This window comes from Melospiza melodia, chromosome 12 (genome assembly GCF_035770615.1).
Source record: "Melospiza melodia melodia isolate bMelMel2 chromosome 12, bMelMel2.pri, whole genome shotgun sequence".
Lineage (NCBI taxonomy): Eukaryota > Metazoa > Chordata > Aves > Passeriformes > Passerellidae > Melospiza > Melospiza melodia.
The window spans coordinates 5,304,813-5,319,617 of record NC_086205.1 but is presented as its reverse complement, the minus strand read 5'-3'; the positions used below and the strand labels follow the sequence as shown (position 1 = coordinate 5,319,617).

At 51.2% G+C, this 14,805-nt stretch overlaps 1 protein-coding gene across 1 annotated transcript in view; it reads left to right on the top strand.

Annotated features, from left to right (window-relative positions):
• Positions 1-6,487: 6,487 nt before the first annotated feature.
• The window catches only part of LOC134423843 (opsin-3-like), a 31,724-nt gene continuing 23,406 nt past the window's right edge, over positions 6,488-14,805 (top strand). Inside the window, exons 1-2 of the mRNA XM_063167297.1 lie at positions 6,488-6,821; positions 9,423-9,751. Coding sequence (XP_063023367.1) covers positions 6,488-6,821; positions 9,423-9,751 — 663 coding nt within the window. The remainder of the gene's footprint in view (positions 6,822-9,422; positions 9,752-14,805) is intronic.

Genomic DNA, 14,805 nt, shown 5'->3' with positions numbered 1-14,805 from the left:
TCTCACACACCCACCTGCCTGGGCCAAGGAGAGGGAAGAGGCCAGTGACAGCTCCAACGAGCCAAAGCCCTTCTCTTATTGCTCTGGAGATTCTCACACAGGGAATGCCCTGTTTCTGTCTCAGGCTGTCTTTCACACAGACATTACTGACTTCAGCAGCCCAAGCAATACATTTATTTTGCTTTTTCTTTGCCTTTTTGGTGTCTATTTGCCCCAAGTGCTAAATTAAAATATTTTTTTACAGTTTGATGCCCATTTTATTTAATTTTGAGGTTCTCTGAGACAATCAGACCTCTCCCCTGCCATGGAGGACCATGTTACCTTCTCCACAAGGGCCATAGTGCTGTGCTCACCTGTTCCATCACACCCCATCCTTTGGGGAAGCTGAAAGGCTGGAGAGGAGCACAGACTACAGATCTGCACTAATAAACACCACAAGAACAACAGAGAGATCTGAATCCCTGTGTCAGCAGCGTGATCCAGGCTGGGAGACCCCAAGCCTGCATCTCTGAGACACTCTGGGGTTACAGCCCTACAAGGATGTGATGGTTTATAAAGATCTCTATTTTTTGTTTTTTAAGAATCTTTAAGAAATAAAGAAACACAACCCCAACATTTGAAACAAGAATTACACTGATTTCTGAGAGCAGCAAGAGGAGCTGGCAGTGGGAAGCAGTGTGTCACATCCTTTGGGACAGGTAAGCCAAGCTTATTTTGAGTCAAAACCAACCAAAGTTTTGTTTTTACTGAATTTTCCAGTATTTCTCCTTCAACATTTAATTCTCTGTGATTAATTACACCCTGATTTACTGATATCAGAATAGACAGGACCACAGAGAGCCATGTACAAAATAATAATCATTATTTACATAAGCCTCTTAGTTCATGTAAATTGTAACTTTTCGAATGCTAGCAGAGGGACTTCTTTTCATTACCACAATTTCTGTGGCTGTAATTAGTCCTGTAGGAGGATTATTACTTCTCTTATCATTAGCAAGAGAGAAAAGATAATTTGCTACAACGGTGTTGACTTCAGTGCCATTGGAGGCTGTGGCTGGTGGGATTTCCACATGGGGACAAGGGATTTACAGGACAGCACAACCCACAGAGTGCTGCCAGAGGAAATTACCCGTGTCTCCTTCCTGCCCCTTTCCAGCCATTATGGAAATATTGGTGTGGGAAATGGGTTCGGATGCTGGCTGGACGCAGACACTCGATGGCCAGCAGGGAGGCACAGCAGGGTGAAAGACGCCAATCACTTGTTTTTAAAATTTTAAAAAGTTTAATAGTAAGAAAATGGTTATAAAAATAGTAATACAATTAGAGTAATAACAATTTGGACAATCTGAATTAGGACAATGTGAGACAATAGAAACAAAGAGTTACGGACATCCGGGTACCTTTTTCTGGGCAGCACAAGCCCGAAAAAGGAAAAAGAACACCCGTTAACAAAGGATTAACCCTTAAAAACAATAACCTGTTGCATATTCATACACCCCATACATGATGCATAAATTCCATTCAAACACAGGATTCTGTCTGGTCATCATCAACTTCTTCCTCTGAATCCTGACAGTGCCTTCGAGGCAGGAAGAAGTTCGTTTCTTCTGATAAGGGAGCAATAAATTCTCTTTCTCTGAAAGATTCAGGTGTCCTGTGGCTGCTATCTCGCTGCAAGTCCTTTCTTTAAAAAAAGTCTCCTACATAGCATAGTTTCTATTTTAACATTTTTTATAACTTAAAACTATATTTAACACACTACTTAAGAGAATTAATGCAGCATTACTTTCTAACACAACACATATCATATTCATTTTAATATTTGCAAAAAGCCAATCATAAAATACATGCACTTTTCACAGCAGCAGAGCTGCAGACACCATGTTTAGCGCTGCAACCACTGGGAACACTGCCTCCTGTGGGGCCAGCATCCTGCCCTATTGGTATCACCAATATTGTGGATGGGATGTGCCTGGGCTTGTTTGGCCCTGCTGTTGAACAAAATTAGGGGCAACTCCGGTGTTTTATCCCAGAGACACCTTTGGCTGGCTGGGTGTGTGGTGTTTCACCCCACAGACACTTTTGGCTGAGGGTGTGTGGTGTTTCACCCCACAGACACTTTTGGCTGGCTGGGTGTGTGGTGTTTCACCCCACAGACACTTTTGCCTGGCTGGGTGTGTGGTGTTTCACCCCACAGACACTTTTGGCTGAGGGTGTGTGGTGTTTCACCCCAGAGACACCTTTGGCTGGCTGGGTGTGTGGTGTTTCACTCCACAGACAATTTTTGGCTGGCTGGGTGTGTGGTGTTTCACCCCACAGACACTTTTGCCTGGCTGGGTGTGTGGTGTTTCACCCCACAGACACCTTTTGCCTGGCTGGGTGTGTGGTGTTTCACCCCACAGACACTTTGGCCTGGCTGGGTATGTGGTATTTCACCCCACAGACACTTTGGGCTGGCTGGGTGCTGCAGCTGGGCCCATGGGGACAAGTCCAGGCCTGCAGGAGCTCTGGTGGTGCTGGGATGGAGCTTCCCCCCATAACAGAGGCTGCTCCTCAGTTTTCCCTCTGGCAGAGAAGCTTTAAGGCAATGGTGAAGGAAAGGAGCTAGTTCTGATGGAGGGTTTGGACCCAGAGCTTTATTCTGGCCCTCAGGCCTCTGAATCCAGCACAGCTCCAACAGAACTCCCTGAGCCCGTGGTTGCTGCTCCTTTCAACCCCGGGGAGAGGGCAGGGAAGGGGCAGGTTGCCACCAAACAGGTACAGGAGGGGAGGTCTCAAGGGACACAGGACACCTGGATGGCCCAATGCCCCCCAGGGCTAGAGGGCATCCTGTGAATCTGCCAATCACTCGAGGCCCTTCTGGAATGCCAGGACTGACAGCCAGTGCTGGGAGGGGAAAGGAAGGGGAAAGGAGGGATGACTGACACACCTGGGAGGGAATCTTCAGGGGAGGGACCCGGGGCTCTGAGGTAAACCATGAAATCACAACGCAACAAAGCCTGGGCATCGCCCATGCTGCTGCCAGCCCTGCCCTGGTCCCCGCCTGTCTGGTCCCTGAGCTGCGGTCACCCCAGGACAGCCCAGGCCAGCACAGGCAGCTCCCAGCCCGGCAGGGAATTCACCCAGGCCGGCAGGGAATTCACCCAGGCTGGCAGGGAATTGACCCAGGCCAGCGGGGAATTGACCCAGCTCGGCAGGGAATTCACCCAGCTTGGAAGGGAATTCACTCATCCCGGCAGGGAATTCACTCATCCCGGCAGGGAATTGACCCGGCCTGGCATTGAATTCCCCCAGCCCGGTGGGGAATTCACCCAGCCCCGCAGGGAACTGACCCAGCCAGGCAGGGAATTCACCCAGGCCGGTGGGGAATTCACCCAGGCTGAAAGGGAATTCACCCAGCCCAGCATTGAATCCAACCAGCCTGGCAGGGAATTGACCCAGGCCGGTGGGGAATTCACCCAGTCCAGCAAGAAATTCACCCAGGCCATGAGGGAATTGACCCAGCCCAGTGGGAAATTGACCCAGCTCAGCAGGGAATTCATCCAGCCTGGAAGGAAATTCATCCAGCCTGGGAGGGAATTCATCCAGGCTGGCAGGGAATCCAACCACCCCGGCAGAAAATTCACCCAGGCCGGCAGGGAATTCACCCATCCCAACAGGGAATTGACCCAGGCCAGCAGGGAATTCACCCAGGCTGGAAGGGAATTGACCCAGCGCGGCAGGGAATCCAACCAGCCTGGAAGGGAATTGATCCAGGCCGGCAGGGAATTCACCCAGCCTGGCATTGAATCCACCCAGCCCAGCAAGGAATTCACCCATGCCATGAGGGAATTCATCCATCCTGGCAGAGAATTGACCCAGCCTGGCAGGGAATTGACCCAGGCCGGCACTGAATCCAGCCAGCCCGGCAGGGAATTCACCCAGCCCGGTGGGAGCAGGGCCAAAGCAGGGCCCTTGGACAAGGCGTTTCTTTATCTGGAGATCACCTTCTCCCGGAGCCCCGAGCTGCTCTGGCAGTGCCAAGGCCACCGTGTGCAGGTCACCCTCGCTCCGGCTGTCACGCACATGGCTTGAGAGAGGTCACCGTGTGCCCGCGGATCATTTCCAGCCATGCCCAGCCAAGCCATGGCTCCGGGCACCTCGGAAATCCCTTTTCGCCAGGGATCCAATTCCTATCCTACTCGGAGCTGCCCTGTGCCATCTTGTGGCCGTTGCTAAAATCGAGGGGAACGTCACTAAATCGCTTCGGATTCCACATTTAGGTTTAGTAATTCCTATCCTTTTTTTTTTTTTTTTTTTTTTTTTCCAGAGGAAAAACCAGTTTCACCAGCAGCTGTGCAATTCCAGCCAAGTTCCCAGATGATCAAGGAGACAGACGTGCTGCACCACAGCACCTTTCCCCCAAATGAGTTGGCAAGTTCTTTTGCCTCAACAAATAGTAAGTGATACAATTTTCCAGGTGATCAAACCCATTTTGCATTATCAAAAGGACTTCTTGACATATTTTCAGGGTCTGACACATCCCACAGCATTCTCCTGGGAAAACTGGCAGCCCACAGCTTGGACAGGCACGTCCTTTGCTGCATTAAAAACTACATGGATGGATGCACCTCAAATCCTGTGCCCAGTTCTGGGCCCCTCACTCCATGAAAGACATTGAAGGGCATGTCCAGAGGAGGGCAACAAAGTTGGTGAAGGGTCTGTTTCTCCATCCTTATTTTTTAGCTACAGTGCAGAGTTTCAGGTGACTGACCTCTTGAGCTACCCTGCCCAGTTATATTCTTAGCCTTCAGAAATGCTAATAAATGATAGAGCATCATGCTGGACCCTGTCCATCCCCTTAGCAGCCCAGAGGGAAGGCAAGAAGCAGCCAGCTTTCCCAAAGTGCAGGGGTTTCGTTTAAAAAAAAAAAACCTCGAAGGTCATTACAAGCAGAAATACTCTAAAGTGCCTCTTCCCCATAATGAACAACTAAAAAAATAGAGGAAAAAAAAGAAGGAGGACATCAGGCTTCACACTCTCCTTTTCAGTACTAATTGCTCATAGCAACCAAGCTGCAGGAAATTGGACACATTCACTTTTTATTTGCAAACACAAAGAAAAATTCCCTTATGAGTAGAACAGTGGGGGTGTTTTTTCCCTCTTGGGTCAGCACATCAATACATTAAAATGTCTGAGAGTGCTCTCCTCACTGAAGGGTGGGATATGACCAGAACTTAGATTTTAAGGAACTTCAACTGATAAATACTTTTTCTGTAGCTGGTTGGTGTAGCCATGATATTTTCTGAAAAATCCTTTCCTGAGGATTTTTCCTCCTGAGAAGCTGACAGCCCTCAGGAACAAAATGCAAACAATGGTTATCTGCTGCTGTGGAATGCAACAGGTGCATCTGGGATTGGTCTCAAGTGGTTGTTTCTAATTAATGGCCAATCACAGTCAGCTGGCTTGGACTCTGTCTGAGACACAAGCCTTTGTTATTCATTCTTTCTTTTCCTATTCTTAGTGTGAAAAATGCCAATCACTTGTTTTTAAAATTTTAAAAAGTTTAATAGGAATAAAATGGTTATTAAAATAGTAATACAATTAGAGTAATAATAATTTGGACAAATTGAATTAGGACAATGAGACAAAAAATACAAAGAGTTACAGACAGTCTGGGTACCTTTTTCTGGGCAGCACAAGCCCGAAAAAGGACCCACGTTAACAAAGGGTTAACCCTTAAAAGCAACAGCCTGTTGCATATTCATACACCTCATACATGCTGCATAAATTCCATTCAAATACAGGATTCTGTCTGGTCATCGTCAACTTCTTCCTTCTAATCCTGACAGTGCCTTTGAGGTAGGAAGAAGTTTGTTTCTTCTGATAAGGGAGCAATAAATTCTCTTTCTCTGAAAGATTCAGGTGTCCTGTGGCTGCTATCTCGCTGCGAGTCCTTTCTTTAAAAAAAGTATCCTACACAGCATAGTTTCTATTTTAACATTTTGTTATAACCTAAAACTATATTTAACACACTACTTAAGAGAATTAATACAGCACTACTTTCTAACAGAACACATATCATATTCATTTTAATATTTGCAAAAAGCCAATCATACAATACATGCATTTTTCACACATAGCTGATGAAATCTTTTCTTCTATTCTTTTAGTATAGTTTTAATATAATATATATCATAAAATAATAAATCAAGCCTTCTGAAACATGGAGTCAGATCCTCATCTCTTCCCTCACCCTCACACCCCTGTGACCACTGTCACAGGTTGGCAGCTCAAGCTTCACCTTTGCAGCGCTCCAGGACAGCCTGGGTGAGCTCTTTACTCTGAGAGCGCTGCGTGCCGAGCTGAGGCTCGCACACGGTCTGAAGCACATCCCGCTCGGTCCTGGAGGGATTTAGCGCTCCGCTGGCTGCACAGCGAGCTCCGAGCCCGTGGGTGTCCGGGGCGCTCCGGGGGCAGCCCGGGCAGGGCGCGGAGCAGCGCGGGCATGCGGGAGGCCGGAGCCGGCTGCGGGGATGGCCGGGCCGAGGCCGAGCCCTGCCTGGGCCCCGGGGGCAGGCTGGCTGCCGCCGTGTGCCTGGGCGCCGTGGGCAGCCTGGGCTTCTGCAGCAACCTGCTGGTGCTGCTGCTCTTCTGGCGCTTCCCGGCGCTGCGCTCCCCCATCAACCTGCTGCTGCTCAACGTGGCCCTCAGCGACCTGCTGGGCTGCGCGCTGGGCACCCCGCTCGGGCTGGCCGCGGGCACCAGCGACGGCGACAACAGCAACAGCAGCGCCGCCGGGGCCGCCTGCGCCTGGCACGGCTTCGCCACCGCCCTCTGCGGTGAGTGCCACCGGGCTGCGGGGCCGCACCGCCGGGAGGGACGGGACGGGACAGCTCCGGGAGGGGACGGGACAGCCCCGGTGAGAGAATGGGATAGCCTCGGCAGCTCCGGGGAGAGAATGGGATAGCCTGGGCAGCTCATGGGATAACCTGGGCAGCTCCGGGGAGAGAATGGGATAGCCTGGGCAGCTCCGGGGAGCGGATGGCATGGGACGGGACGGGACAGTGCCAGCAGCTCCGGGGAGGGATGGGACAGGATAGGATGGGACGGGATGGGACGGGATGGGACAGGATAGGATGGGACGGGATGGGACGGGATGGGACGGGACGGGACGGGACGGGATGGGATGGGATGGGATGGGATGGGACGGGATGGGACAGGACGGGACGGGATGGGATGGGACGGGATGGATGGGATGGGACGGGATGGGACAGTGCTGGCAGCTCCGGGGATGGGATGGGATGGGATGGGATGGGATGGGATGGGATGGGATGGGATGGGATGGCATGGCATGGGATGGGATGGGATGGCATGGGATGGGATGGCATGGGATGGCATGGGATGGCATGGGATGGGATGGGATGGGATGGGATGGGATGGGATGGGATGGGATGGGATGGGATGGGATGGGATGGCAGCTCCGGAGAGGGAACGGGAGAGCTCCAGGGAGGGGACGGGACAGCCCCGGCAACTCCGGTGAGAGAATGGGATAGCCTGGGCAGCTCTGGGGAGAGAATGGGATAGCCTGGGCAGCTCCGGGGAGAGAACCTGGGATAGACCCGGCAGCTCCGGGGAGAGAATGGGATAGCCTGGGCAGCTCCGGTGAGAGAATGGGATAGCCTGGGCAGCTCCGGGGAGAGAACCTGGGATAGACCCGGCAGCTCCGGGGAGAGAATGGGATAGCCTGGGCAGCTCCGGTGAGAGAATGGGACATCCTGGGCAGCTCCGGGGAGGGAACGGGATGGGATAGCCAGGGGAGGGGACAGGACAGCCCCGGCAGGGACGGGACGGCTCCGGGGAGGGAATGGGACAGCCTGGGCAGCACCGGGGGAGAGAATGGAATCGCCTCGCAGTTCTGGGGAGGGGATGCGATAGCCTTGGCAGCTCCGGGGAGAGAACGGGACAGCCCCGGCAGCTCTGGGGAGAGGATGGAATAGTCTCGCAGTACTGGGGAGGGGACGGGACAGCCTCGGCAGCTCGGGGGGCCAGGGAGGGCAGAGCCAGCCCGCAGCGGTGCAGCCGCTGGGTTCGTGTCCGGGGCCGCGATGGAGCTCGGGCTGTGCCTGGGGCACGCCAGGAGCACAGGGCTGGGGGAATCCTTCCCAGCTTGGGTGGTTGTTTCGCTGGGAAAAGCCCAGGCAGCGTTAGGTGTGAGTCCTCATTCAGGCTCCACAGCGTGTTTCCAGCGGCCGAGGAAGAGCTCTACAAACTTTAAAGGATGAAAGCGGGGATGGAATCAGCCTCGTTTAGGTTATAAAAGACCTTTAAGCTCTGCCGACTCTGGCACACATCGGCGGGGCTCTCCCCCAGCCAGCATTCCCATGGAGCAGAGGCTTTACCAGCAGAGCATCCCTCTGCTGTCAGAACAGACCTGAACCACCCCGGGAACACAGCTCAGCCGGCATCCAGGCTGCCCACAGCCACTTAGGAGACACTGACACTGCTGATGCACGCTCTAAAGAGATATTTGCAGCAGCTGTTTGCTGCCATCTCTTTCCCTCATGAAGTTACACAGGGTAAAAAGCCAAATTTGTGCATGTAAAACCTTTACTCGGCGAGGAAAGTTTAGCAGGAGTGTGCCAGCATCCAGCAACATCCCCTTGTACCTGCCAGCACCGATCCACAGCGCAGCCCGGGAGGTGTGCGTGGAGGGAAACTGCAAACTCATATCAGCTTTAGAAATGACCTCCCCTCCAGCATTTCTGCATGCTAAAGAAGCCTTTGATTTGCTGCTGGTGGTTTTACTGCCCCCTTGGTGTCTGCTGGCAGTACCCCAACTGCAGGAGATCCATCACTGCCTCTGCAAAGGCTCACGAGCTGCCTGCCCTCCTGAGAGGGGCTCTTGCTGGCACAGGGAGCTTCAGGACACGGCTTTGACCTACAGCTCTGCATTACGCACAGCATGAAATCCTCATGGGGCTGCACTGCCCCAAGAAGGGCTCAGAAGGCTGCACTTCAGAGCTGGCAGAGGAGCGCCAGATCAGCTCCACACTTTGGGCAAATCTAGATATTAATCTCGATTTCTACAGGTGCAGCAAGAACCAGATCTGATGGAGAAGGCAGGGTTTTGCTGCAGCTCATACTCACACACACACACACACACACAAGTATCCATTCAGACAGGTGTGGTTAATTACTGATGAGCATTTATAACTGACTGCTTTGGCTGGATGTGTTTGCACACCCCCAGCTCCTGTGAGTGGGGCCAGGCTCTCAGCACCTCTCACCCTTAGGGGACACCTCAGTCCCACTCCTTGCCTGCCTTGTTTCCAAAGCCAGTGCCTTCAGGCTCATCCAAAGCTTGAAATACTGTTTTGGGAGGCACAGCAAAGCCTTCACTCATTGATTTTTTGCTGATACCAGGCTCTGGTTTGGCACAGGCATCATCTCCCTCGTCTCCCTGGCCGTGCTCTCGTACGAGCGCTGCTGCACCATGACCAGGACAGCAGAGCCTGACACCACCAACTACAGGAAAGCCTGGGCAGCCATCATCCTGTCCTGGACATACTCCCTGCTCTGGACTGTGCCCCCACTGCTTGGCTGGAGCAGCTATGGGCCAGAGGGAGCAGGGATAACCTGCTCTGTGAACTGGCATTCCAGGGACGCCAACAATGCCTCCTACATCATCTGTCTTTTCATCTTTTGCCTCGTGATCCCGTTTGCCATCATTGTCTATTCCTATGGGAAGCTGCTCTGTGCTGTCAGACAGGTGAGTTGGTTCCTCAGCTGCCTTTTGAGTGCCACCCCAAGCCCATGATGTCCATTTTCCACCTCTGGAACTCCTCTGCTGCCAGATGTGCTGCCAGCCCTGGAAATGCCTCTCCTGGGGCTGTCCTGGGGACAGGCTCCAGCCTGCCAGGGCTCTGAAAGTCATACTCAGGTGTTAGCAGCACCAAGTGTGGCATGGCAAATGTGCTGCCACTGGGCTGGAACAGGAGCCTCCTGTGAGCTTGGTAAAGTCTTTGGATTCGTTTTCATCTCTGATTTTAGCTGTGGCTCAGAGTGCTACAGGCATGCAGGGTGCTCTGTCAGTGGTGGTGCTGATGCCTTGGATGGGCTGCCTAGAGCAGAGGCCAGACAAGGTTCAGAGAATAAAGTGGGGATTTATTAAAGCCCTTCAACAGCCACACCTTGGGCAGTCACAGCCTCCCAGAGGCTGCACCCAAGCTGGACAATGGGCACCAGTTTTTCAGACAATTATAAGTTTGGTCCATTTATGTATCAGGGGTTAATCCCTGAATTACAGCTTCACTAATGAAGTCATTTACCCCCAGTTTGCTGCCCCCAATTCACTTTTGTTTGTGCTTTTTGGGGCCTGAGGCTGTGGGGTGTCCTTGGATCCCAGGCCCAGAGGGATTGTGTTGTCTGACCAAAATGTGAGGACAGTAACTCAAACTCTGTGTGGAGTTTGGAGTGATGCACTGATGCAGTACTGGATCTGAAAAATATAAAAACTAAAATCCTAAGGCATCAGAGGCCCCTTTGTCAGCATCACAGATGAGGAAATTTGCCAGAGCACTCTAGATACTTCAAATTACCCCTAATTAAAACCAGGAAAGATTTACCCACCTTGATGGGATTGATGCTAAGATTGAAATCTGCAGGAATGCAGTGGAGAGAAGTGAGCATCAGCAGCAGCTCCAGCAGCTGCAGGGTCAGTGCAGAGTGTGGGAGCAGGGATTTCTGGAGATCAGTGCTTCTCTTCTGAGAGCAGGAAAGTGAACCCTGCAGAAAAGGCTGCTAGGAAAAGAGTCACACATGACTAAGCTGCTGGTGGGATCAGGCAGAGCAGGAGGATGGAACTGAACAATTCTGAACTGTAAGACAGAGCCATGGCATGAGGCAGATAACCCTGGGCACAAAGCAAAGCCAGTCCATAAATGACCATTGCTGAGTCTTAACTTCTTTCTGCCAGGATCAGGATTAAATGCATGAGATGGAATTTCTTGTTGGGACTCAGATGTCTGTTAGTTCTTATCTATGCTACAGTTTCACAAACCCTGAGTTCTGCAGCACTTGACTCTAATAAATTAAAATGGAGTCCTATGTCTCTCCCTCTACAAGGCCTTTTAAGGATAAACTGTCTAATTAAGAAATGACACTGAAATTATTTCTACTTTTAACCCAATAACCAACCACCTGTGCCCACAATGTGGATTTTTTTATCCAATTACACAAAACCACCCAAACACATGGAGAAGGTGAAGAAGAAGGATCACCCTTGGCCCTAAATCCTAGTGTTCCCTAAAACCAAGGACTACCCTTGGCCCTAAAACCCAGTGTTCCCTAAAACCTCCATCTTGCTTTATATATATTACTATATTCTAAACCCTTAAACTCTAAGTTTCCCACCCTGTGATATCACACACTTCTATTCAAACTCCACAGCCACAATCCCAGTTCTGCCATTCCATTTTGGAAGTTTTCTCCACAGCCTCAGGTCAATGCAGTGTTCTCCTGGGGGTCAGTGCCTGGCAGCACAGAAAGTCTGAAATTCTCAGTAACCAGGGTTCCAACAGCTTTTTGCCAAGATAAGGAATAGCAGCTCTAAATTTTGCTACCCCAGTGGAACATTTGGTACCAAACACCATCAGGGCAGCACTGTCAGGCAGCTGGAAGTGCCAGTGCAGAGGTTTTCCCTCCTGTGTGAAGAAATCTGCATTTAGCCATGAGTGATGGACAAGCACTGGCTGCTCATGGCATGGAGAGGCTGGGAGAGATTGGAGAGCCCCCTTGGGGAGCCAGGACAGGCAAGGACTGTCCCAGCACAAAGGATTATTCACCCCCAAACACCTCCACGCTGCACCCTGAGAGCCACCCCAGGCTGGCCCCAGCTCCATCAGTGCTCCCAGAGCTGGATTGGGCTCACCTTGTGCAGTAAGCAAAGAGAAAATTAGATAAAGATCACTCTGTGAGCCACATTTGCAGATGTAAACTTTAATTTTAGCTTACTATTGCTCAGGGACTTTGGGCAGAAGCAAATTAAATCAGTGGAGATGTTTAAATTAATCCTCAATTAACCCCCAGCCCGTTGATTTGTTACAAATCCTTCACTCCCCACAAAAGCCAGCTCAGTCCCCTCTGGTCACCCTGTGCTGGGGGCAGCTGCTGCTCCTGCACCACCATGGGGCACAGGCAAGGGCTGGGTTTCACAGCATTTCAGTGATTTTCCATCTTTTAAAGCTAAAAATCCTGTTTTAGAGGTGCTGCTTGTTACAAGCAGCTGGGGCTGGAGCAGGTCTTTTCCACTCCAGAGTTCCTCCAAGGGCAAGAAACAGCAAGCAAACCTGCTTTGCTGTGAAGGCTGTGCTGTCTGATGTGTCAGAGTGACCCCGGAGCTGGGACTGCCCTCTCCAGGGTCAACAGAACATTTATTTATGCTGCAGCAGCACTGCAGGGGGAAGGTTTTACACTAAATATTCTTCCCACTGATGCAGCCATCACATGAAATGTTGTATTTGGGCTCAGGAGAGTGGACAGCTGTGGACATGGGTGGGGCAGGGGAGATGCAGCAGCAGTTCAGGCAACAGCAGAGCCCTGGTGCCTGCAGGGAGCAGTGGGATCTCTGCAGTGAAGGGACCACAGTGGCTTGGAAAAGGGACAGGGTGGTGGCAGGGGCTGTCACCCTCCCTGTCACACGGGTGACAGCTCTAAAGGTCAGGAGCTGTCTTCCCTGTGCTCCCTGGTGTCACAGGCATCTTTTCATTAAAAATCCTTTTCTTAGGATTTTTCTTCCTGAGAGGCTGAGAGGCCTCAGGAACAAAATGTAAACAATGGTTATCTGCTGCTGTGGAATGCAACAGGTGCATCTGGGATTGGCCCATCTCAGATGTTTACAATTAAAGGCCAACCACAGCTCAGTTAGCTTGGACTCTCTGTTCGAGGCACAAACCTTTATTATTCATTCCTTTCTATTCTATTCTATAAATAATAAATCAAGCCTTCTGAAACATGGAGTCAACATTCTCATCTCTTCCTTCTCCTGAAAACCCCTGTGAACCCTGTCACACCCTGGTCCTGCAGAAACCCCCCAAACAAGGGAAAATAAAATGAAAATTGTTCAGTCTGGATGGAAATGATCCTTTCAGGAAGGGGGATTTTTACAAAGAGGGACAGTCAGAACGGGATGGTGCTGTGGGTGCACCTGGGCTCCTTTGGGAAGGCAGGAGGGAGGGGTGGGCAGGGGCAGAGCCTCCCTGCTGCCTGCCATGCCCTGTGCCATCCCTGGAATTCCTGACCCAGGCTGCTGCCCAGCATCCCCAGGGCAGCAAGGTGCAGAAACAGCAAAATCCCTCATGTGTGAGAGAGAGAGAAAAAAAAAAAAAAAAAAAAAACCAACCAAAAATAAGCTTCACATGCCAGCTTAATATTTAAAGAATTGAACAACAGACATTTGTGCTTTTAGTGGATTTAAATTACAGGCAGCACTGTGTAAGCCTTTAATGGTGCCTTCGGCTCCTGCCGTGGATATCTGCTGTAAGTGAGATTATCTGCACCACTTACAGGAGTAAAACTGTGCTGGGAGATCAGGGTGCTTGGTTTCAGCCAGGCATGAAAAATTGTATCCTTTCGCTTGACATTTGTGTTTGCATGCTCTGATTTCTGACCTGATTGTCACCACGGGAGATTTGCAGGGAGGCTTAAACTCTGGGAGATCAGTCCAGGCTCCCTCTCCCACTGTATTGCTTCAAGGTCACACAGATTCCTTAAATTTGAAGAGAATTTCCACCTCTAAGGCCAGCTCTGTTTTTCCTCCCATGCCCTGTTTGAGGCTGGCAGGGAATGGCCAGAGGGAAGGGATTGCTCTGAGCAGTTTAAAATGAACAGCACAGGAGCTGGGATGATCACAGCACACTGCCAACAATGAATCTGAATTCTGAAAACAGCCATTAGAAAATGGTTATCTAGGTTTATCTAGATAACCATTAGAGGGTTATCTAGGTCTCCAATCACATTGAGCTTTAGCATTAATGATGTAATTTCTGAGAAGTGTTTCTGCTTTGATTGAGGTTTCACAGCTCTCCTGAAGGCCTGTGCAGGGCCCAGGCAGAAGCCCAGAGAAGGCTGCAGCTTTCCTGGGGGTGCAGGGGCACCATGCAGGTGTGCCCGGGCACACAGCTGGGTCAGGGGGTCCATCTCAGCTTCCCTGGCTTCAGCACAGTGCCCCAGGGATGCCAGGGAGTGCCTGTAGGATTGGCAGGGGTAGCACAGTGGGGACAGATGGAGAGCAGAGATCTCTGAAGCCAGAGGTCGTGGAACTTGGGGTTCATTGCAAAGGGCCTGGGTGCAGGGCCCTGCTGGGATTTGGGGTTTATTGCAAAGGGCCTGGGTGCAGGGCCCTGCTGGGATTTGGGGTTTATTGCCAAGGGCCTGGGTGCAGGGCCCTGCTGGGATTTGGGGTTTATTGCCAAGGGCCTGGGTGCAGGGCCCTGCTGGGATTTGGGGTTCATTGCAAAGGGCCTGGGTGCAGGGCCCTGCTGGGAGCTGCAGCCACAGCTCAGAGCAGACCCCAGAGAGGGAGAGAGGGGTAGAGAGGATGAGAGGGTAAGAGAGTAAAAGGGGTAAGAGCATAGAAAAGTGAGAGCTAAGAGTAAGATCTAAGAGTAAGAGCTAAGAGAGCAAAGCTCCCATTACAATACCATAAATCTTCTGTGTTGAATATTCTGATTCTCACTAACCAATCTAGTACAAGATACAAATCCTATAGCATTTACATACAGCCTATAAGAATCACTACATTACCATACCGTGCTACATTTTAAA